Source organism: Palaemon carinicauda, chromosome 32, assembly GCF_036898095.1.
Source record: "Palaemon carinicauda isolate YSFRI2023 chromosome 32, ASM3689809v2, whole genome shotgun sequence".
NCBI classification, from domain to species: domain Eukaryota; kingdom Metazoa; phylum Arthropoda; class Malacostraca; order Decapoda; family Palaemonidae; genus Palaemon; species Palaemon carinicauda.
Window position 1 is genome coordinate 16,300,039 of NC_090756.1, and position 27,695 is coordinate 16,327,733.

Here is a 27,695-nt window from a genome sequence, read left to right on the forward strand (position 1 = left end):
TCCTGAGACAAAGCTAACATTGTTGATGTTTGGCAAGCATGGCTTCTATGCTTGAGCATCCTGATCATTCCAGAATCTGTGTGTAAGAAATCCGAATCTTTCCAGGCAAGGCTCATAATTTTCTTCAGACTTAGTTGAGATATACATTTCTTTATATGCTTGGACTTTAGTGATAAGTTTCAAGTGTGTATTTTGGAAAACCCTGATTCTCAGCCTGCCTAAACACATGAAGCTGTTTATTCTCTTCAGCAAATCATCATCAATCTTGTACTGGATAAAACAATGCTTCTAAGGTATCTGAAAAATTACACTACCTGTTATTGTTTATTATTAATGGTAAAGACAGTATTCTAATTGCGTTCAATTAGTTGTCCTAGGACTCATTTCTTCATGTATTTATAAGGAAGCCATGTGCCTGGTATATTGAAGAAAGGGACACCCTTGGTAAGTCGAGCATAAAAAGGAAAGAGGCACCCTCAGTAATTAGAGAGAAAAAAGGATACCTTGCTTCCAGTCAATAGATCCCATTTGTTCATAATCTGTAAAACTCATCGCAACACCCATAACTTTAGTTATGCCTAGATCATTAATGTGTCTCTACCTGGTTGTGACATAGTCTACCATGTGCCAGTGCTTGAATCTCGGATGAACTCGTGTGTTTTTGGGATAGTTTTTATTCCTGAGATGAAATATTGATTTTACAATGACAAGATCATCCACAGCACATAAGGACAGTTGTCTGAGCCCAAGAAACCTCACCATACAGCCTTGTTTTCTCGCAGCATAGGCACTGAAATCTCCCAGGAAGATAACCTCAACAGGTCTCAAGATGTCACATAGCACTGCATCAAGACAGTACCATCTACTTAAGGCTGCCAGTCTCTCAAAATGGCTGGCTGAGCAAAAAACTGGAGCAAAACCAATTCAATGACCAAAGGGATGCAAAGTAATACTGCTAAGTTGGATATGTGATGGTTACCCCACCCCTTTTCTCTTTTACAGTATATTGTAACCTTTTTAAAGGGTTTCCCATTGGGTTTAAATCATATCAATGTACTTCCCCCAGAATCTGAACCTTCCCAATGGTTCGTAGTTTCTTAATTATTAACTTCTTTTCTGCATGGCTGCTGCAGAAGGTGCCCGAATACCCTGTGGTCCTGGGCTGACAAAAGCACGATTTAGAATATTTGTTGAATGTGAAAGAAAAACTCCATAAACCGAGGTCATTCAGTGCTGCTCCCTCCCCTCTTGCATTTCTACACATGGCCATTCTTCGTCTTTTAACCTCAAGTTCAAACAGCCCTAATCATGAATGTAATTCAAATACCACAATTAGAACACACACAATATCAAACTTACCTTCATCATCATCGTCATCCTTCTTCTTCTTTTTCTTTTTCGAGCCTCCGCTATCTTCGTCGACCGCCCGCGACTTGTAAACCCACAATTCCGACTTTTCGACCAGATTCCTCAGGTCGTCCAGATCTTCCTTGATCTGCTTGTAGGATTCCACATCACCGTCCTGAACCAAGAGTTGAACCTGCAAATGATAACCAAAGGAATGTAAATGTTCCTTGAGAACCTATTCAAAGAAAAAATATCTAAAGCAAAATTATTTCAAACTTTTTTTTTATTACTAAAAAACTAGACCCAAATTAGTAAGGTGTGGAGTCAATAATAATATAAAATAAGCAAACCAGTTAATTCATACTTCCCAGGCTCTATAAACCCAGAGTTTAACTTCCATAAAAAACTCTTCAAATTATGTTATAAAGTTAGGAGTCACAAGAGTCAATCAACTGACGAATGTCTCACAGGGGTGACTAAAGGGAATTGTTCAGCAATGAGGAATGAAAACTGGTATGTAATTATGTATGTAAAGTCTTAACACAATAAATCAATGAAGTTCTTACTACAAACCCCTTGTTCTTTCTACAGGATGATGACCACAGACAACAGTAACGCTAACAATAATAATGGTTATGATAATGATGATCAAATAAAGGCAATGATGAAGTTGATTATTTTCAATACTATGATTACTAATAATAATTATAATAGTATTCGTGAGCTTAAAATTACTGTGGGAAAATAAAGACAAAGTAACAAAAAAAGTACAAACTTTAAAATAGAAACAAACTAGACAGATATGAAACCAAAAAGTAGTGTACAGTATACCTATCAATAGATAAAGTTAACTCTTTAATTCTAAAAATTTACACCCACAAATATATAAATGTTGAATCTACAAACAAGAAAAAGGCATATAGACACCTGTTTGAAATTCTGTAAGACTTCCTCTCTCTGTGAGAAATGTCTGAACAGGAGCTGAAGAGACCTCGAGACCAGAGGAGGGTATTCGTGCATGATCAAATGCAGCAACACTCTCAAGAACTTCTTCCCGCCTTCGCCGTCTAAGTCGAGATTCGAGCTCTCCTCTCTGTAGAGAAACAAAAGGAAGGCTCTATATAAAAACTATCTTCATTCAATTCACAGATGGTCAAGCAAAGTGAAACTAGCTACATGGGATCATCAAGGCAATCAATAAGTAGTCGGGTCTCAGCACGTGTAAAATAGCTATAAAACTGGTTTTCCGACAAAATTGCATCATGGCAATATTTGCTTTGCATATTCTACTTGAGGATAAAGTTCAACCTTACAATGGATGTTATGTTGAACAGGCTGATATGTCTCTTTTTATAGTTTATGAAAGATCTATTTCAATGTTACAGTTCTTAAAATATGATATTTTAATCTTTCATTAATTCTCCTGTAGTTTGTTCATTTCTTTATTTCCTTTCCTCACTGGGTTATTTCTCCATGTTGGATCCATTAGGCTTATAGCATTTAGCTTTTCCAACTAGGGCTGTAGCTTAGCTAGTACAGTAGTAATAATAATAATAATAATAATAATACGTCACAATGGGAGTGATTTGAAGTTTCTGACAAGAGAAGGGAAAAGAGGCTAAGAAAGAACCAAAACCAAACAGTACTGTATACTAACAAATATCTTCTTAAATCAATTATCAAATCTATCTTTCTGTACCTAAACATGACGCCAGAGTGTACTACTATATGTCATAACTTTTAGCCGACAAATCTACGATCTAATTGATTGCTACCAGAATATGAAAGTAGTTTACATGAAATATTAAACTACAGTAAAATGTTATTTTTATTAATAAAATAAATTTTTGAATATACTTACCCGGTGATCATATAAGCTGTCAGCTCTGCTGCCCGACAGAAAAACCTAAGGACAAAATACGCCAGCGATCGCTATACAGGTGGGGGTGTACATCAACAGCGCCATCTGTCGAGCAGGTACTCAAGTACTCCATGTAAACACAGAACCAATTTTCTCCTCGGTCCACTGGGTCTCTACTGGGGAGGAAGGGAGGGTCCTTTAATATATGATCACCGGGTAAGTATATTCAAAAATTTATTTTATTAATAAAAATAACATTTTTCAATATTAAACTTAGCCGGTGATCATATAAGCTGATTCACACCCAGGGGGGTGGGTAGAGACCAGCATTACATGTTTACATTATTAAGAGCTAAGTATTTTGTATTTCATTTTAGCAGTTATTCAAAATAACAAACATAAAATAAATAAGTACCTGGTAAGGAAGTCGACTTGAACAATTACTCTGCCTTTTTAAGTACGTCTTCCTTACTGAGCCTCGCGATCCTCATAGGATGCTGTGCGACTCCTAGGAGCTGAAGTATCAAGGGTTGCAACCCATACTAAAGGACCTCATCAAAACCTCTAATCTAGGCGCTTCTCAAGAAAAGAATTTGACCACCCGCCAAATCAACCAGGATGCGAAAGGCTTCTTAGCCTTCCGGACAACCCAAAAACAACAATAAAAAACATTTCAAGAGAAACATTAAAAAAGGTTATAGAATTAGGGGAATGTAGTGGTTGAGCCCTCACCCACTACTGCACTCGCTGCTACGAATGGTCCCAGGGTGTAGCAGTTCTCGTAAAGAGACTGGACATCTTTAAGATAAAAAGACGCGAACACTGACTTGCTTCTCCAATAGGTTGCATCCATTATACTCTGCAGAGATCTGTTTTGTTTGAAGGCCACTGAAGTTGCGACAGCTCTAACTTCGTGTGTCCTTACCTTCAGCAAAGCATGGTCTTCCTCATTCAGATGGGAATGAGCTTCTCGTATCAACAGTCTAATATAATAGGAAACTGCATTCTTCGACATAGGTAAAGAAGGTTTCTTAATAGCACACCATAAAGCTTCTGACTGTCCTCGTAAAGGTTTAGTTCGTTTTAAATAGAACTTAAGAGCTCTAACAGGGCACAAGACTCTTTCTAGTTCATTTCCAACCAAATTAGAAAGGCTTGGAATATCGAACGATTTCGGCCAAGGACGAGAAGGTAGTTCGTTTTTGGCTAGAAAACCAAGCTGCAAAGAACATGTAGCCGTTTCAGATGAAAATCCGATGTTCCTGCTGAAGGCATGTATCTCACTGACTCTTTTAGCTGTAGCTAAGCAGACGAGGAAAAGAGTCTTTAAAGTGAGATCTTTAAAGGAGGCTGATTGTAGCGGCTCAAACCTTTCTGACATAAGGAATCTTAGTACCACGTCTAAATTCCAACCTGGTGTGGCCAAACGACGCTCCTTCGAGGTCTCAAAAGAATTAAGGAGGTCCTGTAGATCTTTGTTGTTGGAAAGATCTAAGCCTCTGTGACGGAAGACTGCTGCCAACATGCTTCTGTAACCCTTGATCGTGGGAGCTGAAAGAGATCTTTCCTTCCTCAGATATAAAAGGAAGTCAGCTATTTGAGTTACAGAGGTACTGGTTGAGGATACTGATACTGACTTGCACCAACTTCGGAAGACTTCCCACTTCGACTGGTAGACTCTAAGAGTGGATGTCCTCCTTGCTCTAGCAATCGCCCTGGCTGCCTCCTTCGAAAAGCCTCTAGCTCTCGAGAGTCTTTCGATAGTCTGAAGGCAGTCAGACGAAGAGCGTGGAGGCTTGGGTGTACCTTCTTTACGTGTGGCTGACGTAGAAGGTCCACTCTTAGTGGAAGAGTTCTGGGAACGTCCACTAGCCATTGCAGTACCTCGGTGAACCATTCTCTCGCGGGCCAGAGGGGAGCAATCAACGTCAACCTTGTCCCTTCGTGAGAGGCGAACTTCTGCAGTACCTTGTTGACAATCTTGAACGGGGGGAATGCATAAAGGTCTAGATGGGACCAATCCAGTAGAAAGGCATCTATATGAACTGCTGCTGGGTCCGGGATTGGCGAGCAATAATTTGGGAGCCTCTTGGTCATTGAGGTTGCAAAGAGATCTATGGTAGGTTGGCCCCATGTGGCCCAAAGTCTCTTGCATACATTCTTGTGAAGGGTCCATTCTGTTGGGATGATTTGACCCTTCCGACTGAGGCGGTCCGCCATGACATTCATGTTGCCTTGAATGAACCTCGTTACTAGAGACAGGTTTAGATCTCTTGACCAGGTGAGGAGGTCCCTTGCGATCTCGTACAACTTCAAAGAATGGGTCCCTCCTTGCTTGGAGATGTACGCCAAGGCTGTGGTGTTGTCGGAGTTCACCTCCACCACCTTGCCTAGAAGGAGGGACTTGAAGCTTTTCAAGGCCAGATGAACTGCCAGTAGCTCCTTGCAGTTGATATGTAACGCTCTTTGCTCCGAGTTCCAGGTGCCCGAGCATTCCCGACCGTCTAATGTCGCACCCCAGCCCGTGTCCGATGCGTCCGAGAAGAGAACGTGGTTGGGGGTCTGAACAGTCAGGGGCAGACCCTCTCTGAGGCAGATGTTGTTCTTCCACCAGGTCAGTGATGACTTCATCTTCTCGGAAATAGGGATCGAGACCGCTTCTAGCGTCTTGTCCTTTCTCCAGTGAACAGCCAGGTGAAATTGAAGGGGACGGAGGTGCAGTCTCCCTAACGCAATGAACTGGTCCAGTGATGAAAGCGTCCCTATCAGACTCATCCACTGTCTGACTGAACATCGGTCCTTCGTTAGCATGTTCTGGATGCATCCTTGGGCTTGACTTATTCTGGGGGCCGACGGAAAAGCCCGAAAAGCTTGACTGTGAATCTCCATCCCCAGGTACACTATAGTTTGGGATGGGACCAGTTGGGACTTTTCCATATTGACCAGGAGACCCAATTCCTTGGTCAGATCTAGAGTCCACTTTAGATTCTCCAGACAGCGACGACTGGACGAAGCTCTTAAAAGCCAGTCGTCCAAATAGAGGGAGGCTCTGATGTCTGCTAAATGCAGGAATTTGGCAATATTCCTCATCAGTTTCGTAAAGACAAGAGGCGCCGTGCTTAGGCCAAAGCACAGGGCTTGAAATTGGTAGACAACCTTCCCGTAAACGAACCTTAGAAAAGGTTGGGAATCTGGGTGGATGGGGACGTGAAAGTAAGCGTCCTTGAGGTCTAAAGAGACCATCCAGTCTTCCTTCCTGACCGCTGCTAGAACAGACTTTGTCGTCTCCATGGCGAACGTCTGCTTGGTGACAAAGACATTCAGAGCACTGACGTCTAGCACCGGTCTCCACCCTCCTGTCTTCTTTACCACTAAGAAGAGACGGTTGTAGAAGCCCGGGGATTGATGGTCCCGGACTTTGACTACCGCTCCCTTTTCTAGTAAGAGAGACACCTCTTGCTTCAAAGCTAGTCTCTTATCCTCCTCTCTGTACCTGGGAGAGAGGTCGATGGGAGTCGTTGCTAGAGGGGGCTTGCGCAAGAATGGGATCTTGTACCCCTCTCTGAGCAACTTCACAGATTGTGCATCTGCGCCCCTGTTCTCCCAGGACTGCCAGTAGTTCTTGAGTCTGGCTCCCACTGCTGTCTGAAGAAGGTGGCAGTCAGACTCTGCCTCTAAAGGACTTGGTACCTTTCTTCATGCTCCCACGTTTCCCTTCGGCACGAGCACCTCCTCTGCTGGAGGCTCTGTCACGAAAGGGCGGAATAAATCTTGACGCTGGAGTATCCATCCTGGGTCTAGACACGGAAGGCAAAGGGGTGGCTTTGCGTGCAGATGACGCAACTAGGTCATGCGTGTCTTTTTGAATCAAGGAGGCAGCAATCTCCTTGATCAACTCCTCTGGGAAAAGGCACTTCGAGAGAGGGGCAAACATAAGCTCCGACCTCTGACATTGAGTTACTCCAGCTGACAAGAAGGAGCAAAGGTTTTCTCGTTTCTTGAGGACCCCGGAAACGAACAAAGCCGCAAGCTCACTGGAACCGTCCCGTATGGCCTTGTCCATGCAGGACATAATGAGCATGGAAGTTTCCTTGTCAGAAGGGGAGGTCTTCCTGCTCAACGCTCCCAAACACCAATCCAAAAAGTTAAACACTTCGAACGCTCTGAACACTCCTTTCATCAGATGATCTAAATCTGAAGGAGTCCAACAAATCTTGGAGCGTCTCATGGCCAGCCTGCGGGGAGAGTCTACTAGACTTGAGAAGTCGCCCTGGGCAGAGGCAGGAACTCCCAAGCCGAGAACTTCTCCCGTGGCATACCAGACGCTCGATCTGGAAGCGAGTTTCGCAGGGGGAAACAAGAATGCTGTCTTCCCAAGGTGCTTTTTGGACTGCATCCAATCTCCCAACACCCTTAAAGCTCTCTTGGACGAGCGGGCGAGGACGAGCTTCGTAAAGGCAGGCGCGGATGACTGCGTGCCTAAAGCGAACTCAGATGGAGGTGAGCGTGGGGCCGCAGAAACAAACTGGTCGGGATACGTATCCTTGAACAGTGCAAGAACTTTTCGAAAGTCCAAGGAGGGAGGCGTGGTCTTGGGTTCGTCGATGTCCGTGTGCGGGTCGTCAAGGTGTGCAGCGTCGTCATCATCAGAGAGTCCATCGTCTGAATGCTGAAGAGGAAGCGGCAAAGGAGTAGGCATTGGCTGGTCAGCTGAGTCCGGCAGCACGGGTGCATGCGTGACTGCACTGGACGCAACGTCATGGAACTGTTGGTCAGTCTGTGAGCAGGCAACAACCATAGCTGCGCGGGGGCGCAAAGCGTCTACTCCCGACTGTCTAGTCTGCTGTGGGCGAGTAGGGGTAACCACAGTGGGTTGCGGAGGTTGACGCACCACGTCAAAACAAAACAACTTAGGTTGTTGTTGTTGTAACTCGCGAACGTCAACGGTGGGTTCCGTGCGTCGGCGAACGTCAACATGCGGCTGGCAGGGTACAGTGCGCATGGGTGGCGGGACTCTCACAGCTGGAGTGCGGGAGAAGGTAGCCTCAGCGTCAACTGGACGCACAACCGTAGTAGGTTGTAGGCTAACGGGTGCAGCGTCAACCTTCTCCGCACGAAAGTCCTGCATTAAAGATGACAACTGTGTCTGCATGGTCTGCAGCAAAGCCCACTTAGGGTCTACAGTAGCAGGTGCGGCAACAGACGGTGTTACTGCCTGTTGTGGTACCACTTTGCCTCTCTTAGGAGGTGTGCAGTCATCGGAAGACTGCAGCGAGTCCGAACTGACCCAGTGGCTACAACTGGGCCGTTGGACTTGCGCGGAAGGGACCTTGCGTTTGAGAGGTCGTGAGACCTTGGTCCATTGTTTCTTCCGAGAAACATCTTCCGCAGACGAGGAATAAATGGGCTCTCTCGTCTTCTTGTGGGTGGGGCGATCTTGGCAAGATACGTCCGAAACCACGGAGGGAACGTCTGTCCGCTGATTAAAGCCTGTCGAACCCTTTGGTCGTACGACATTGCTTCTCCCCTGGGCTTGGGAGCTTGCAAGAGGTCCCGGACTGGGAGGACGACAGGCACGAACAGACGCACCCTCAAGCGCAACACTAACACTTTTCACAACACTTCCACTCACTAGGTCACTACCCACTGCACTCTTACCCTTCAACTCCCTGACGTCTGCCATGAGTTGGTTACGGTCACTCGCCAATGACTCGACTCTCTCACCCAGAGCCTGGATGGCACGCATCATATCTGCCATCGAAGGTTGTTGAGTGCTAGAAGGGGGATCAGGAGCAACCACTACAGGGGAAGGAATAGGTTGTGGGGCATGGGGAGAGGAAAAATCAACTGAGCGAGATGAACTCCTCCTGACTCTATCTCTCTCTAGCCTACGTGAATATTTCAGGAATTCGAGAAAATCGAATTACGAAAGCCCAACGCATTCCTCACATCGATCTTCCAATTGACAGGTTTTACCCCGACAATTGGAACAAACGGTGTGCGGATCGATAGAGGCCTTCGGAAGACGCCTTGAACAGTCCCTAGCACTACACTTCCTGTATTTAGGGACTTGAGAAGGGTCAGCCATCTTGAATTAGTCAAAGGGGAATTCAAAATCTATCCAAGTCGTCAACAAATAATCCAAAATTCAATCAAAGAATGCAAGGAAGTATTGAAGATAACCTCTGCAAAGCGAAAGCTAATAACTAGAAATGAGTACTTCACCAAAATCTGTGAAAATCAATCCAGTAAGCAACAGCGTATTTAGTAGGTCTTGCCAGTGGCACGACAGAGAGAAAATTGGTTCTGTGTTTACATGGAGTACTTGAGTACCTGCTCGACAGATGGCGCTGTTGATGTACACCCCCACCTGTATAGCGATCGCTGGCGTATTTTGTCCTTAGGTTTTTCTGTCGGGCAGCAGAGCTGACAGCTTATATGATCACCGGCTAAGTTTAATATTGAAAAATCTGATATGGGTACTCAAAAGCAAACTAAACAGACTTAAATACTTGAAGAAAATTCAAAAGTAAAGGCTAACCTTACTAATTCAAGTACTTTTAAATCTTAAACTTAAATGGCTAAATCAATGTGTTTAAAATCATACATTATACTTATGAAAAGTTACTTATTGAAAATCTAAGGTTTGTACTAACATCTGATCTATAACATGAACTCGGAAGTTGATCTGATAGGTTAAGTTCCAAATATTATAAAACTTAGGTTCATTAATTAGTTCAATGGCATGCACGGACCATATTTCACCTTTTTCTTAATTCTTTGAAAGCCTTATAAATATGTAACCATTCATTATATAGCCATTTTCATGCTATAAATATACCAAACATATGATACAATACCAATAAATACCTCGCTTCCATGCAAAGTTATAACAGCAAGTTACCAACAATGATTTTGCCTGTAATTTTAAAATATTAAAACCTCTTTAACATGGAAAGCTAAGACCTGAAACCCGCAGGTTACAAGGAAAGATGAGATGGCAGCTCCAAAATTAATGGCATTATTACTTCGGCCAAACCCATATTGCTGGCCTTGATCTATATTGGCACCTTTAGAAACCTGAATTGGAAGCTTATAATCTCAATAATAATGACAACAAAATAAAATAACTTATACTTTCATTTGTTTTCACAAGATCCAGGTATTGTTCTAATCTTATTTCCTATATAAAAGTACTTTACTGTAGATGTTTTATGCAAGGTTCTCAAGTAAACAGACTATCCATCTGTTAGGTCATATTTATATAAAAAGAGATAGATATTTTTTTAGGAATCAATACAGCAGCATTTTTAGCATTTTGTTACTGTATATGTACAAAGTCCCATTTCTACAACAAGCCTGATTTGTTTGATTCTTGAAAGGCAAATTTAAAGAAGTCAGACAGGTAAGTAGGAAGGGGATAAACATAGGCGTTTAGTAACGCGGTAATGGCACCGAATGTCTACTTCCTATTTGCGTCCCCCTAGTTAACAGAGAAACCCAAATATACAAACATGCAAAACAGCGTTCGAAGGCTTCTGGAGGTACTTACATCTTTTTGGGTCTTCAGCAGGAAGAAAGAGACAAGGTTAAGACAAAATCACATGGAGAAATCTTAACCGTAATAATAATTAGTAGCTTTAATGATAATAGAAAATATAAAAAATCAAACTGTAAAACAGGGGATATTTATTCTTTATCCAAATGGGATAAGTTATATTGCTTAAAGATAAATATATATGACATGCCAAATGTCAAACAGAGAAAAAAATATTTCAAAACTATTTTCAATCGGGTAACAAAAGTTTCATAAACTATCAGGATTGTTATGGTTTATATTCCATATAACATCAACAGGTGATTGTTAAATCACACAATTAGTGACAAACTTATCAATCTGTCTATGTAATCTCTATAAAAGTTATTAGTATTATTAAAGAGATAACATCTAACTTACATGGCTAGTTATGCTCAATCGTTTCCGTGAAAAACACACTTTTTTCCTTTAGTTTTTATCCTTTTACTTTAATAGGACAAATATCAGACTAATTACTATTAATAGTTTTATAATTTCCCAAGAAAATTTGATTATCAACATATTGAGCGGATTGAAGTCCAGCTGGTCTTTTAATTTGACAGTCAAAATAGTTTTGAAATAAGGTGCTTTAGAAAACTGAAATAAGACGGACAATTTCAATAACCTTTCTCCAACCATGCAACACAGCATTCATTTAACTGGTAAAAATGTCTGAGGGTTTAAAGATTCTTTAAAACATATCTGGCATTTTGTACGTACATTCAAGTATGTACGACTCTTTAAACGTAATGGTTTATATTGAAGGAAAATATTGATTTGAAAAATTCTACAATTGAAGACACATGAAATTCATATGGCAAAACATTTGCCTGATAAACCCCAAACTCTTTTCTGTAATTCTTCTATTATAAAATTAAAGAAATGTAAACATGGACAATTATTCTGATAGATATTTCCAAAGATATTTATGACTGTCATAATTCAAAAAGAATCTTAACAGAAAAAAATCTGAGATTTATAAAATAAAAAAATGATGACTTATGTATTACAGTGAAGTGTTGATATTGATAAAAAGATTCCTTCAGGCAAAAACATTCTGCAACCTGGTCTCCCAGGATTAAACATCCCACACACCACGTGAGGGGCAAAGCCACACCTAACCTAACCCATAAGGATATCAAAAGACCAGATTAGGTTAGAAAAAAAGGAATAAAACTCCTTAAGATAGAATTCCTCGGGAGCATTAACCCCTAAGAAAATAGGAAGCACCAATAATAGCATGGCACATTACACACAATTTTTTATCTTTATTAACGGCTTTAAATCTATCCTTCCGACTATAAAGTCAATTACGATGTCCAAGAAGGTCAATGTGGCACAGCATTGATGCCGGGTCCCTGAACTTCGGTACTATACGGCCTTTAGTGTTGGGCCATTGGGGACCAGTATATACCAATGTACAATTTGTGGGGAAAACAACACAGTTCCATAATGAAGTTACAAGAGGTTGGATAACAAAATGGATGAAAGTGATATAAACATAAAAGGGGATGTAACTATGGGTCAAAGAGATGCTAGAAAATACATTTTGTAATGCCTGTAGTGCACCTGGTAGGATAAAATGAGAGTATTACCACCCTTGCATGGGGATTTCCTTTTCATACAAATGCAAATCAAATCTTTCTTACCTGAAATAACTAGAGATAAAAGGGATTTACCATGATAGGAGCAATCTACATTTAAAAGGGAGAAAAGTTGTGAGTCAAGAGAAAGTTTGGAATACAGAGGCAGAAAGAGGATTCCAAAAAGCAGAATCTACAAGAGAAAGACGAGTAAGAGTCTCAAACGACACTAAAGAGGCTTCAGCAAAGAGGCCCTCTTGACAATCCAAAGGGAGAGAGATGCATTTAAAAAGTCTAAAATGTTTGAAATATGATATTTTGATTATAAAATAGATTTTTGAATATACTTACCCGGTGAATATATAATAGCTGACGTCTCCGACGGCTCGACAGAATTCAAAAACTCGCGAGCGATCGCCATGAAGGTAGCGGGTGTGCCCACCAGCACCGACTATCGGCCAGATACCGCATATACAGTGATACCTCGGTAGTCGAACGACTCTATACTCGAACAATTCGGAGTTCGACCAAAATTTTCGAGAAATTTTTGCTGCGGTGCTCGACCAAAAATTCGGTACTCGACCAGCCGAACACGTGACGACCGCATGGGCTTTGTGATGATCGCGCCATCTCGGCCACTCTCGCTTGTTCGGGAAGCATCAGTTCTCTCGAGAGCGTCACTCAGACAACGCGCGATCAGCATTCGTTGTGATTTAGTGATTTTCAGTGCTTTTAATTGCTTTTTTAGCTTTCATAATGAGTCCCAAGAAAGTAATGAGTGTTAAGGGGAAGGAGAAGAGGAAAACAGTGCGAACAACGATCGAGTTGAAGAAGGAAATTATAGCGAAATATGAGAATGGTGTACGAGTGTCCGATTTAGCGGTAGAATACGGAATGGCGAAGTCGACCATTTCTACGTTTTTAAAGCATAAAGAAATGATTAAGAAGGCGAATGTTGCAACGGGAGTTACGGCGGTAACTAAGCAAAGGCCACAAGTGATTGAGGAGATGGAAAAGTTGCTTTTAATATTTATTAAAGAAAAACAGTTGGCCGGGGAAAGTGTTAGTGAAGCGTTCATTTGTGAAAAAGCGTTGCATATCTATGAAGAATTAGTGAAGAAAAGTCCGAGTACCAGTGAAAGTGATTCATTTACATTTAAAGCGAGCAGGGGTTGGTTTGAAAAGTTTCGTAATAGAACAGGTATTCATCGTGTTACTAGGCATGGGGAGGCAGCTAGTTCGGATCAAATTGCAGCCGATAAATACGTGGGGGAATTCGATCGGTACATAAATGAACAAAATTTGATCGCACAACAAGTCTTTAATTGTGATGAGACTGGGTTATTTTGGAAGAAAATGCCAGCCAATACGTACATTACCAAGGACGAGACGAAGATGCCAGGTCACAAGCCAATGAAAGATAGGCTAACATTGTTGCTGTGTGCAAATGCAAGTGGCGATTGCAAGATCAAACCCTTGTTAGTGTACCACTCGGACAACCCCCGGGTGTTCAAACGAAATAATATTTGTAAAAGTGCACTACCAGTTATGTGGCGCTCGAACACTAAATCTTGGGTCACAAGACAATTCTTTACTGAGTGGATAAACGAAGTGTTTGCCCCCCAGGTTAAGGCTTACCTCATTGAAAAGAGCTTGCCAATGAAATGTCTTCTGGTTATGGACAATGCTCCTGCACATCCTCCAGGTCTCGAGGATGACTTGAAAGAAGAATACAGCTTTATCAAAATCAAATTCTTGCCCCCCAATACTACTCCCATACTCCAGCCCATGGACCAACAGGTCATTTCAAACTTCAAAAAACTCTATACCAAGGCCCTTTTCAGAAAGTGTTTTGAAGTGACCAGTGACACGAAGTTGACCCTAAAGGAATTCTGGAAGGAACACTTCAGCATCCTCAACTCTGTTAACATGATTGACCAAGCTTGGCGAGGTGTGACCTATAGGACATTGAACTCTGCCTGGCGTAAGCTGTGGCCATCATGTGTCACAGAGAGGGAGTTTGAAGGTTTCCAACCAGAGGCGGGTCCAAGCACTGCTACCCCTGTAATTTCTGATGACACTGATGTCGTTGAGGAAATTGTTGTCATGGGCAGGAGTTTGGGGCTTGAGGTCGACAAGGATGATATTGATGAGCTTGTAGAAAGCCATTCTACCGAGTTGACTGTGGAGGAATTGTTGCACCTGCAACAACAACAGCAGCAGGATCTGATTGTGGAGCAGGAATCTTCAGAAGAGGATGAGGTAAGGGAGGATGTTCCAAGTTCTCTCATCAATGAAATTTGTTCCAAGTGGGCAGATGTGCAGGCTTTTGCTGAAAAATACCACCCAGAAATTGCAGTAGCAAACCGGGCAGTGCATATGTTTAATGATAGTGTCATGTATCATTTTCGAAGAATACTGCAGAGGAGGAAGAAACAATTAACAATAGACCAGTTTTTCACAAAAGAAAAGAAAGCTGCTACATCAAAGCCTGTTTCTCCTCCAAAGAAGAGACAAAGAAGAGAAGAAACCCCAGAAATAGATCTGCCCACCCTTTCATTGGAGAGAGAAACAACTCCTGAAGGAGAACTACCCCGCCACATCATGGAAGGGGACTCTCCTTCCAAGCAGTAACCTCCCCCTTCCATCCTCTCCACATCCATCCCTGTATGCCATCGAACCGCTGCTCAAAGGTATGTTCACTACAGTACAGAAAATGGTTTAAAATTGTTTTATTTTAGTACAGTAAATGGTTTAAAATTGTTTTATAGGATTTTCTGACCAATTTCATACACATTTAGATAATTATTGTTGTTTAGGTACACGTTTTATTAATATTTTGGGCCTGTTCGAGTGCTTGGGAACGGAATAGAATATATACCATTATTTCTTATGGGGAAAAAAAATTCGGTACTCGAACAAATCGGAGGTCGAACACGGATCTCGAACGGATTATGGTCGAGTACCGAGGTATCACTGTACATGTAAACAGCTCCAGTTCTTCTCATCCTGCTGGGTCTCTATCGGGGAGGAAGGGGGGGCCTTTAATTTATATATTCACCGGGTAAGTATATTCAAAAATTTATTTTATAATCAAAATATCATCTTTAAATATTAAACTTAGCCGGTGAATATATAATAGCTGATTCACACCCATGGTGGTGGGTAGAGACCAGTATTAATACAGTTTACGGCGTACATGCTTAGAGTTTTTGACAGTTATATCATAACAAAACCCAAATAAATATAGGTACCTGGTAAGGAAGCTGACTCTAACGATTACTCTGCCTTGTTAGTCCGCTTTCCTCACGAAGCCCAGCCATCCTCTTAGGATGCTGAAAGACTCCCAGGAGCTGAAGTATCCAGGGCAACAACCCATACAACAGGACCTCATCAAAACCCTTAATCTGGGCGCTCTCAAGAAATGACATTTGACCACCCGCCAAATCAAAAAAGGATGCGAAAGGCTTCTTAGCCTTCCGTACAACCCAATTCAAAACATTTCAAGAGAAGATTAAAAGGATATTGGAATTAAGGGAATGTAGTGGTAGAACCCTTACCCACTACTGCACTCGCTGCAACGAATGGACCCAGTGTGTAGCAATCCTCATAAAGAGTCTGGACATCTTTTAAGTAAAATGACGCGAATACCGACTTGCTTCTCCAAACGGTCGCGTCCATAATACTTCGCAGAGATCTGTTTTGCTTAAAGGCCACGGAAGTTGCTATAGCTCTTACTTCGTGCGTCTTAACCTTAAGCAAGCAACGATCTTTTTCACTCAAGTGAGAATGAGCCTCTCGGATTAAAAATCTAATAAAATATGACAAAGCATTCTTTGACATAGGCAATGAAGGCTTCTTAACTGAGCACCACAAGGCCTCAGATCCACCTCGTAAGGAATTAGTCCGAGCTAAATAAAACTTCAGAGCTCTAACTGGACACAGCACTCTTTCAAGCTCGTTGCCTACGATCTCTGACAGACAAGGTATATCAAATGACTTAGGCCAAGGACGAGAAGGCAGTTCATTTTTGGCCAAGAAAACCAAGCTGAAGTGAACATGTAGCTTTATCTGTAGAAAAGCCGATGTTCCTACTGAAGGCATGGATCTCACTGACCCTTTTAGCCGAAGCCAAGCACACTAAGAAAAGCGTCTTGAGGGTGAGATCCTTCAGGGAGGCTGAATGTAATGGCTCAAACCTGTCGGACATTAGGAACCTTAGGACCACGTCTAAGTTCCATCCAGGAGTTGCCATACGACGCTCCTTAGAGGTCTCGAAGGACTTAAGGAGATCTTGGAGATCTTTATTATTGGACAGATCTAAGCCTTTATGTCTGAACACAGACGCCAACATGCTCCTGTAGCCCTTAATAGTGGGCGCTGAGAGGGAGCAAACATTTCTCAGATGTAGGAGAAAGTCTGCAATTTGGGCTACAGAGGTACTGGAAGAGGAAATGGATGATGACTTGCACCAGTCTCTAAAGACTTCCCACTTCCACTGATAGACCTTGATGGTAGATGCTCTCCTAGCTCTCGCAATCGCTCTGGCTGCCTCCTTCGAAAATCCTCGAGCTCTTGAGAGTCTTTCGATAGTCTGAAGGCAGTCAGACGAAGCGCAGGGAGGCTTTGATGAAGACTCCTTACGTGGGGCTGCCGTAAGAGATCCATCCTTAAAGGTAGACTCCTTGGAACGTCTACCAGCCATTGAAGTACCTCTGTGACCCACTCTCTCGCGGGCCAGAGTGGAGCAACCAATGTCAACCTGGTCCCTTCGTGAGAGGTGAACTTCTGCAGCACCTTGTCTAGGATCTTGAAAGGTGGAAAGGCATAAACGTCCAGGTGAGACCAGTCCAGCAGGAAAGCGTCTATGTGAGCTGCCTCTGGATCTGGAACTGGAAAGCAGTAAGTCGAGAGCCTCTTTGTCAGAGAGAGTAGCAAAAAGATCTATGGTGGGTTGACCCCATGTCATCCATAGCTTCTCGCACACAGTCTTATGCAACGTCCACTCCATGGAGATGACTTGTCCTCTTCTGCTGAGGCCGTCCGCCAAGACATTCATTTCTGCACAAATCTCGCCAAAGGAGAGATGTTACTGCCTTAAATGGAGTTCCTTCTGATCCGTGGATCAAAGACCCGAGCCTTCCAGACTGTCCAGTGGAGCTCCCTAACCCAAATCCGCTGCATCTGAAAACAACACATGGTTTGGGTTCTTGATCGCAAGAGAAAGACCTTCTCGAAGTCTGATGTTGCTGTCCCACCAAGTCAGACATGTCTAGACTGAGTTGGAGATTGGGAAAGAGATACTCACTAAGCCCTTCTCCTTGTTACAATGTTTTAGGTGAAATAGGAAAGGGCATAGGTTGAGTCTCCCCAGAGAGATAAACTACTCCAGCGATGAAAGAGTTCCCACGAGGCTAGTTCAAACTCTTACAGAGCAACTGTTTTTCTCTTGCAAGTGAAGGACTTTTAACAGAGCTTGTTCCATTCTTGCGGGAGACGAAAAGGGCCGAAAAATCAGACACTGTATCTCCATTCCCAAAAAAAGAATAGTCTGGGATGGGATACTGTAAGTTACGACTTCTCTACGTTCACTATGAGACCTAGCTCCTTGGTTAGGTCTAATGTCCATTAGAGGCTCTCCAGACAGCGATATAATGACGACGCCCTGATTAGCCAGTCGTCAAAATAAAAGGAGGCTCTGAATCCTCAAAAAAATGTAGAAAGCTTGCTACATTTTGCAAGGGCCTTGTAAACAAGAGGAGCAGGAATGAGGTCGGAGTACAGTGCTCGACAGTGGTACATTACTTTCCCGTCCACAAGCCTCAGATGTAGTTGAAAGTTTGGATGAATCGGGATGTGGAAGTATGCATCCTGAAGGTCGAGAGAGACCATCCAGTCGCCTTACCTTAATGCTGTCAAGACAGCTTGGTAGTCTTCATCGTGAAGTTTGTCTTGACAATGAACACATTGAGCGCACTTACATCTTAAGTACTCCTGCAGTGAACGTGGCTGCCAGATCATTGGAGCCATCCCTGATAGCCTTGTTCCTGCAGAGAACGTGGCTGTCAGATCATTGGAGCCATCCCTGATAGCCTTGTTCATGCATGACATAATTGTACAGCAAAACTTCAAACGCTCGAAAAACTCCTAACAGGAGATGGTCTAGCTCTGAAGCCGACCATAAAATCTTGAAGCGTCTCATGGCCAGGCGCCGGGGAGAGACTATGAGGCTTGAGAAGTCTCTCTGGGCAGAGGCAGGAACTCCCAAGCCGAGAACTTCTCCCGTGTCATACCAGACGCTCGCTCTATAAGCCAGTTTAAAAGGAGGGAAAGCAAAGGCTGTCTCCCCCAAACTCCTCCTGGTGATCAACCAGTCGCCTAGCAAACGTAAAGCTCTCTTAGAAGAGCGAGAGAGCACTAGCTTAGAAAACAACGGCTTCGAAGTAGCTAGGCCTAGTGTAAACTCTGACGTTTAGGCGAACGAGGAGCAGCAGTTACAAAATAGTCCAGACAAAGATCCTTAAAAATGAGCATGATTTATTTAAAGTCCATAGAGGGCTGAGCAGCTTTAGGCTCCTCTCCGTCTGACAAAGTCCCCAAGGGAATATCAGTAGGATGGGGATCAGCAACTTCCTCATCTGAAGGAACCTCGTCCGACAATTGCCGAGTCTCAAGCAAGGGAGAGACCTGCCGTGGTGGCAATGCTTGACAAGCAGAGTCCACACGCAAAGGAGCATCAGTAGCAGTCAAGGACGCTACGTCATGTAACTGCTTAAAGGACTGACCAGCAACAACAACAGGTGCGGGAGGACGCTCGACGTCAAGTCGAGACTGCCTTGACTGCCTAGAAAGAGCAGTTAAAACAACTCTTGACTGCGGTGCTTGACGTTCAACGTCAAAACAAGGCAACTGAGCTGGTTGGCGAACGTCCTGAACGTCAACACGAGACTGCGACAGCGGCTGAACGTCAACACGAGGCTGCGGCAGCGGCTGAAAGTCAACACGGGACTGCAGCGAGTGAGGATCCAAGTCACGTGACTGACGTGACAAACTACCGACATTACGTTTCATAACGTCAAAAGGACGAGTAAATGCTCATTTGGGCGGCTGACGGCCAGAGTCTCGTTTAGTGTAACGGCGACTCGAAAGCGAAGGTTCATCGTGAACCTGCTCAACGTCATACTTCTCCATAAGGGAGGCAAGCTTAGTCTGCATGTCCTGCAGGACAACCCATTTAGGATCAACGGGAGTCGGAACGGGCCGAGACGACGGTAACGTCTGTGTTGGCAAAACATTGCCTTTACCGCGACCCTCGGACCCCGTGTTACGCTTGCGTTTAATAGGCGAACCGTCTTCCGACGACTGCAAAGGGTCAGAGCTGTCCCCATGGCTACAGCCAGGACGCTGGACCTGTCCTGAAGGGACTGACTTCCGCTTTAAGGGTCTAGAAACTTTGCTCCAAGGTTTCTTTTGCGAGAAGCCTTCGGATGACGAGGAGAAAAACAGCCTCGCTCGTCTTATGGTAGGGGCGATCTTGCTAGACACGCCCGATACCATAGAGGGAACGTTTGTTCGTTGGTTAAAGCCTCTCGTCCCCATAAGTCCTACGACATTACTTCTCCCTGGTAGCATGGGAGCCTGAAAGAGGTCTCGGACTAGGTGAACGACAAGCACGAACAGACGAACCCTCGGTCGCAACACTAAAAAACACTTTGCGCAATTATCACTTTATCACTACGATTTTCTGTTTTTGCACTTACTTCACTGAAATCGTATTTTTTCAATAATTTCACATTAGGCATGAATAAAACTGATTTCTACCTGAAGCACGCAATTCTCCCTTACATCAAAAGGTTAGAATTGCGAAATGAGTCGTATAATGTAAGCACATTAGTACAAGCAAAAATCAGTAAATATATATATCGAATAAAACAGAAATATATAAAGTTAAAAGGATCAGTGACTGGGGAGGAGACTAAACACTAGTTCATTAAAGACTACGTTTTCAATCTCTCACCGTACAGTGCCTTGGGACGAGAATAAAAACTAAAAACGTTTTATCCTTTCTCCCCGTACAGAGACTTGAGACGAGATTAAAAAACTGAATCGAGAACAACGTTACTCGCTTGGGACGAGAATAAAGATCGGAACGTTCTCTCTTCCTCTCTCTCTCTCCGTCTCTCTCTCTCTCTCTCTTGATTTCACATAGAAGAGAAATGCCCACTCACCCTTCGTCAATAAACAGGTTATTTGACCAAAGGAAAAAACTGAAAGGACTAAGAAATTGAAAATTAACAAGTTCCTTTAAATTAGTATTTAAAACACTTCCGTTTGAAAGAAGAATGAACAAAACGTCAAAATCGATTTACTCTTTCTGCAAAGTGAAACCGTGATTCTCTCTTTCTCTATCGTAATGATAGAGCGCAAACTGCGTAGAATAAATAAACCAAACGTTAGTTCATCTTTGAAACAGCACGAAGACTATTCAAAGAAAATCTTTCATAAAATATCTACTGTACTAAAAAATATTCATTTCATAACTCTTACAGAGCAAATGATTTAAACTTAACGAAAATAAAAGTTGAATGGGCTCAACGTTGTTTAACTTCGGTTTCCAAGTTAGGACCGCCTACTCTCGGACTAGGGGAGCAATAGGTAAGGCCGCATATAAACAAAACACAAAATTTATCTTGATGTTTAGTATAAATGGAAAGCTAATCGAAGAGGCCTAATAAAGGCGGGTGAGATATAAAATATATAGAGGAAAATCTATAATTAACAACAACAATTTATAACGTGATAAGATAATTGCTAAAAGCCTAAAACACCCTTCCGTACACTAAGGGAAGGGTCGGCCATCTTTACTCTATGGAAAAAACCAGAGATAAAAGAGCAAGGGCAAAACACTTTTACTCTCCTTTCAAAAGCATTTCTTTTGAGGATAGTATTGAATAATCCAACACGGCGAAAGCAATAAAACCAAAACCAAGTACTTCACCAATTCGGTAGAAAACTCGGTCATAATAGCGAGGGGAATCGACTTATCGATGAAACCGACAGAGAAGAACTGGAGCTGTTTACATGTATATGCGGTATCTGGCCGATAGTCGGCGCTGGTGGGCACACCCGCTACCTTCATGGCGATCGCTCGCGAGTTTTTGAATTCTGTCGAGCCGTCGGAGACGTCAGCTATTATATATTCACCGGCTAAGTTTAATATTTAAAAAAGGGAGAGTGCATCAGCAAGATTAAAGACCTTGTCACTTTTCAAGGGGACTGGCGACACCAGACAATGACTCAAAGAGGAAGGAACATTTGATAATCAGCTTGATGGGAGTTCAAGTCCCGATGAAGCTTAATAGTTTCCAGCAGTGTTTCCAACCCACTATCATTGTAAACTAGGGAAGAGGAGGGAGGAAGAGCTTATTTGTCTATCTAATTAGTCCTCACTAGCCATTGCCTAGCCCTCCCTGGTCCAAGCTTGAAGGAGAGGGGACTTGGGCACTGATCATATGTATATACAGTTAGTCTCTAAGGCATTATTGAGTGACTTTAGACTTGTAAAACTTTAAACAGTGGCAATCCAACAGTACCGATCCACCTCCGAACTCCATCTTTAATGACACAAGAGCCCTACCAATTTCACCAGCAAAGAAATATTGGAGATAATATACAACTAAACAGAAGTGTAGAACAGAAAAATTAGGAGCTTTGGAATTGCTGACAGAAAAAGTCTGTTGAAAGGAGGAGGAAGATTCAAGTTGCAATTGTCAACAATTTTATTGGCAGAGTGAGAAATGTTTTTTGACTAGGAAAAGAAAATGGAGGCTGAACCATACGGCAAGCACCGAGGCCCAGGAAGGTAATCTTAGGTACAGAAAGAGACTTAATATTTTCTTTTATGATTATTAAAATTTCACACACACAGTATAAAAGCATTGCTTATCATTCACAGATTTGTACAGTTAGAAAGAAGAATATACTGTACACAAATTCAAAACATTTATAACTACAAAAGTGGTTTTACCCAAGAAAAAACTTTCTACTCTGCTTAAAATTTAAAGGTCAGGGACTAATATAATCCCTAATGCCTTTACTTTCCTTACTATTGATAAGGGGGAGAGGGGAGAACAGCCACCTCTCTTGCTGTTTCCTTAAAACGTTGACCTAATTGGCCGTTGTGTATCTGATTTGGAAACAATTATTTCTGTATAAAGTTCATTAAGGGCCCTTAAAGAGTAAAGGTACAAAACTTTACTCTCAACGTACAAAAGGCAGCGCAACAGACAGAATCGGTGGAGGAGAGAGGAGAGGCAAAGGATAAACTGGCAGGTATGAGCCAGTTACAAATATTTAAAGAAAAAATACACTTTGAAGTAAAAACTAGGTAAAGAAAATTTGATATCTGGTTGTGATCATTTCATACATATAGTGTTGGTTACTTAGTCTCACCAACAGGTGCCATAATAAGCAATTGTAATAAGTACAGTAATTGTAAAAAAATCTCACCAAAGAGACGAAAAAGTGGAGATACAAAAATATACTCACGTATCATCAAAGATATTCTGCGCTCTTGCCCAGATGTTCTCCAAATTCTTGGTCTTGAGCCCCTGAGAAATCCCATCACCGTTAGGAGTGCTAGGATTTTCGTCGGATTCCTTCTTGAAGATGGACAACAAACAGCTAATTCTGTAGTCGAGCCGGACATCCAGAATGAACTGTAAATAAGCGAGAAACAAGCTTTCTTAGTAAACATAATAAAAGTGCACTAAAAAGGCTAATGGTATACCGATGCTTTCATATAATAGGCTGAAAGACTAAACGAAGGGGACAGAAGACATACTGACCCTCTTAGCAGCGGATCTAAACCTTGAAGAATGAAAGGCAACAAGAGTTTGGCAAATTGAAGAGGGATCTCTGAGCAAGATTAATGATGATATCTTTGATTGTTCTTTAAATAAAACTACTGGACTTTATTCACAGGAAATAAAACTATATTTTCTTAGCTAATTTACTTAGTGCCCTCACCAAGTTGAATTTATGAATAAATCAAACAAAAGACTTTGCAATGAAATAGGAAAAATAATTACAAAGCTTCATAGCTGCCATGATACTGTTTGAATTTAGAAAGTGAACTGTTACATCCCTACAAAACATTCGATTAAATTCCATCATTATTCTTCCCAATGTGCTTTGAGAACCCATAAATTGTTTACTTACTTCCAAAATTTCAATGATTTTCAGCTTGGTGTCCATGACGAGAGTGTCCTCCTTCTCGGTGGCCCCTTGCTTCTTCTTGGGGCTCGCCCCTCCGGAGATACGAGGTCCCATCCTGGTGGTTCCTAGAGCCAAGTTGGTCACAACAGCACCCATATCACCTAGGCTCTTAAATACACCCCCTTTGGCTGCTCACGGGAGGGGGAAGGTCAGGAGAATAGAGGGATATGGACAAGAGCAAGAGGAAAGGAAAGGGTATGATGACAGTGACCACGAAGAGGAACGATTGCCAATTCGGCAGATCATTACGATAATGATGAACAAGAGCAGAATAGTTCGAGTGTGTATTAAAGATTGAAATGTGCAAAGATGATGCACACGTTGAGTCGATAAAGTCAAATGTGTGTTGCAAGAGTGTCAATGTAGCCATGAAAATTTTCCAATGAGGTTTGAAGAATTTTGTTGACAAAAAAGCGCAGTCATTAGCGTCAAAAAAAAATAAAACCAAGCCGAGAAGCAGGACAGTCACAGCATAGGCAGTGCACGACGTTTTTTTTTTTTTTTTTTCAAAAGCCAAAAGACGAAATGTAAGGAAGAGATAGCAAGAGAGAAAATTGAAATTAAAAAGGTTATAAAAAAAGAAAAAGGATGGGTGGGGAAAAACAAAATGATACAGTACATCAGTCAAAACATCAAAATAAAAAAATAAAAGCATAAAGGGGCAACATAAAACGTAAGCCATACATAATAAGCACATCAAATCAAATTCACATTTATCTTCACCTGAACTGTTAATTGAAACAAAAAGTATTACTTATTAAGTCAAAAGGTCTGGAATCTATAACAAATATTACTCAATTGATACAACACTAAATTCTAGTTAAACCTAAATTCAAAACTTCTACTTCCAATTTAACTTCAAAATATATTTTGTGATCAATGTACCACATTTTTCTACAGGATTTATAACATGGGAGTTATATCACTCTACTATACAGGTCATCTAATATACAAGTTTTAGTTACTCTCTTTATTGTGTGATTATTATTCAGTAACCAAAATAAAAAAGTTTTCATTTATGTTCCCATATGTATCTTATAACTACAAGTACCAGATTTCGTTAAATGAAAGTTAAACTTTATAACTACACTTGTCAAGTTCCGCTAAGTACAAATCAAAGCCGTTGAAAAAGAAAGAACGGCAAAACAATGGGGTCAACCATAACACTACTGAGCTTCTTTTTTATTTCTGTGAACAGACATCGAGACCACTTTAGGTATCTACGTTACACTTGTTTTTTTTTTTTTCCGAATAAATTGATCGAGTTAGGTTCTCTATTTGTGTGGAATCTGTTGCCTCAAGCAGAGAATAGGTGACCATACAACCAATGATCCTTAAACCAGATGGTGTACAAAATGTCCTCAACTTACAAGCTTAATAGGTCGATGTTTGGAAGTTGAATTGCGATAAATTCTGTCCTAGGAAAGGCCTAACCTAACTGCCATGCCTACAAGTTTCAGCAGCAGACAATAAAGCCCTGTTTCATATGAAATAAATATCAGGTTATTGCAAGTGTCATTTTGCTTACTGTATCAAATGATATATCGTTATATTACAGTATTTATCTTATTACAATACGTAAACGTTTGTTACAATATCCGAGATTTATGATTTCAATTGGATTTGTGTTTGTATCTCCGATTATTTGACAGTCGATTGTTTGTAAGTTAAGGACCTTCTGTACCGCAAGCTTTGAATGTGGTATCGTCTGTCTCAAGCCTGAGCTTAATTAAATCCAAGAATGTCTTATTTCCTTTTCTTAGTAATCCTTCATCTCATTTATTCATAGTTTGTTTTTAGACCTTCTGATTAGTATAATTAGATTATAGACTAATTATGAATAAGAAAAATTGTATCCATAACAATGTGTCTAGATGTAAACTTCAAAAACATGTCATGATGAAAATCTTTGGTTAAACTTTGGTAGCACAAGAAAATAATTCTTTAAACCACCACTTAAATACTAGGCAAATATCTGAAGTCATTGGTACCACGAGAGAGAGAGAGAGAGAGAGAGAGAGAGAGAGAGAGAGAGAGAGAGAGAGAGAGAAAGAGATTATCACACAACTGCACCGAGAAGTGAAAGTCAATAAAGTTTGGATAACATGATGGAACTAAAGAAGTTTTAATAGATGTAAAGTAAACACAGCGTGATCTACGCTGACAGCCCTATCACCCTCAGGAATAAGATTTCTCCAAGTAATTTTCATATTTCAGATTGCCTATAAACGAATCATCTTAAGACTGATTTCTTTTCAAAATGTATTTCTCAGCTGTGGGAGTAACATCTTCACAGAAGACCTTAATTCTGTTAATTTTTTAGCCTGTACAAGAAATTCCGAGAGATTATTTTTCCATTATAATGAATATTTTGTCACCTAGCTTTCTACCACGACCTTATATTAAGAAGTTAATGCATGATCCAGCATCAGACTACTGTACTTGTAAATAAATGATTTGCAATGCATAAAAGAATCCTGATTCTGAAAATAATATAAATATTGTCACATATAAACTTGCAACAAAATGTATTATAAATATTCTCTATGTACCACTTGTTCTTAAAGACAAAAGAATCATAGTCACCTGTAGAAAAGGCAATAATAATCTTAATAAACCATTTACTGTTCATATGCCAGTCTCCTTATTTCCTTTTGAAGCTAATAAAAATTTACAAATTGCCTATCATCACTACCCATGCATTAAACTGCAATCAATGGTTTGAGTATACTGTAATTCACAACAACTGCCTATTGACGTCAACAGTTAAATTATTACTTTAAGATTGAATGTAACAGCTGTAAATATGTATGTATGACTCTTCTGATAACACACCTATTGGCTAGACTTCCTCAAAGCAAGGTCATTGTTTATCAATGGCGCTTTACACTCTACTTGAGCAATACATACCGGGTAATTCATTCAAGAGAAAAAAATCCAGTAAACCACGATATATCAAACAATAATTACCAGATTCGTTAATTAACTTGACACCTATAGTCAATTTCTTTTAGCGATGCAGATTTGCACCGACTCGCAGCGGTGCCCTTTTAGCTCGGAAAAGTTTCCTGATCGCTGATTGGTTGGACGAGATAATTTTAACCAATCAGCGATCAGGAAACTTTTCCGAGCTAAAAGGGCACTGCTGCGAGTTGGTGCAAATCTGCATCGCTAAAAGAAATGGACTATAGTACGCTAAGTTCACATACTGTTACAACTTTCATGTTTATGTAGTGTTATACAATCATTTTTAAATATCTAGTAGTACCTACTGTATACAGTCATTATATTTAATATGCATGCTTCAAAAATAACAGGTAAATACTTAATATACAAGAACATAAAGCTAACACATGTAAGTGTGAACATAAACAGAACAGATTAGATGTCCGAGTGAAAGAGATTCAGAATGCTACGTTATATTCTAACTACTGAAAAGATAACGGCAGAAGTACGATCAACATAAAATAAGTGCTATTTATATTCTAAAGTCCTTGCCACTATTAAGTACACCAAAGACTGTTAGTCACATGATTAAACTCGAGGCACAAAACCTGCCCAAGATTAAACTACGAATATTTTCAAACAAACTGAAGTATATTTACCAGATTCTTCGTCCTACTGTGTCATATCTCCAGAATTTCCTATACGGAGATAACCCACACTTCTCATGTAACAATTTTGCACTTTATCAATTGCAATCAAAACAAACTTCCATACACCAAATATTGGGCTGCATTATTCCAAATGAGACTTGCACCATGGATAATGTTGTTGTCCTTTACTTAGTACAGAGCACATGAAATTATGTACTGTAAATTACTTAATTAATATCTTATAACCCTCACTTACAAATTAAAAAATTTTCCTCCTTCCTCCCTGTTTCATCTATAAATCAAAATGGCCACAGTTGTCACCATCTCTTTGTTGTCCAAAAATAATAAAAATATAAAAAAAAATGGACAAAATGCTTCTCCAAGCAGATGAAAAAATTAAATCTTTCTTAACTTCGGGCATTAACTTTCCTAGACCATAAGAGGACCCAGTTCTT

The 27,695-nt window shown here is 41.2% G+C and overlaps 1 protein-coding gene across 1 annotated transcript in view; it reads right to left on the minus strand.

The window, feature by feature from the left end:
- The window catches only part of Itpr (Inositol 1,4,5,-trisphosphate receptor), a 232,608-nt gene that overhangs the window by 112,506 nt on the left and 92,407 nt on the right, over positions 1-27,695 (minus strand). Inside the window, 4 exon segments of the mRNA XM_068356085.1 lie at positions 1,360-1,540; positions 2,275-2,440; positions 22,916-23,085; positions 23,588-23,772. Coding sequence (XP_068212186.1) covers positions 1,360-1,540; positions 2,275-2,440; positions 22,916-23,085; positions 23,588-23,772 — 702 coding nt within the window.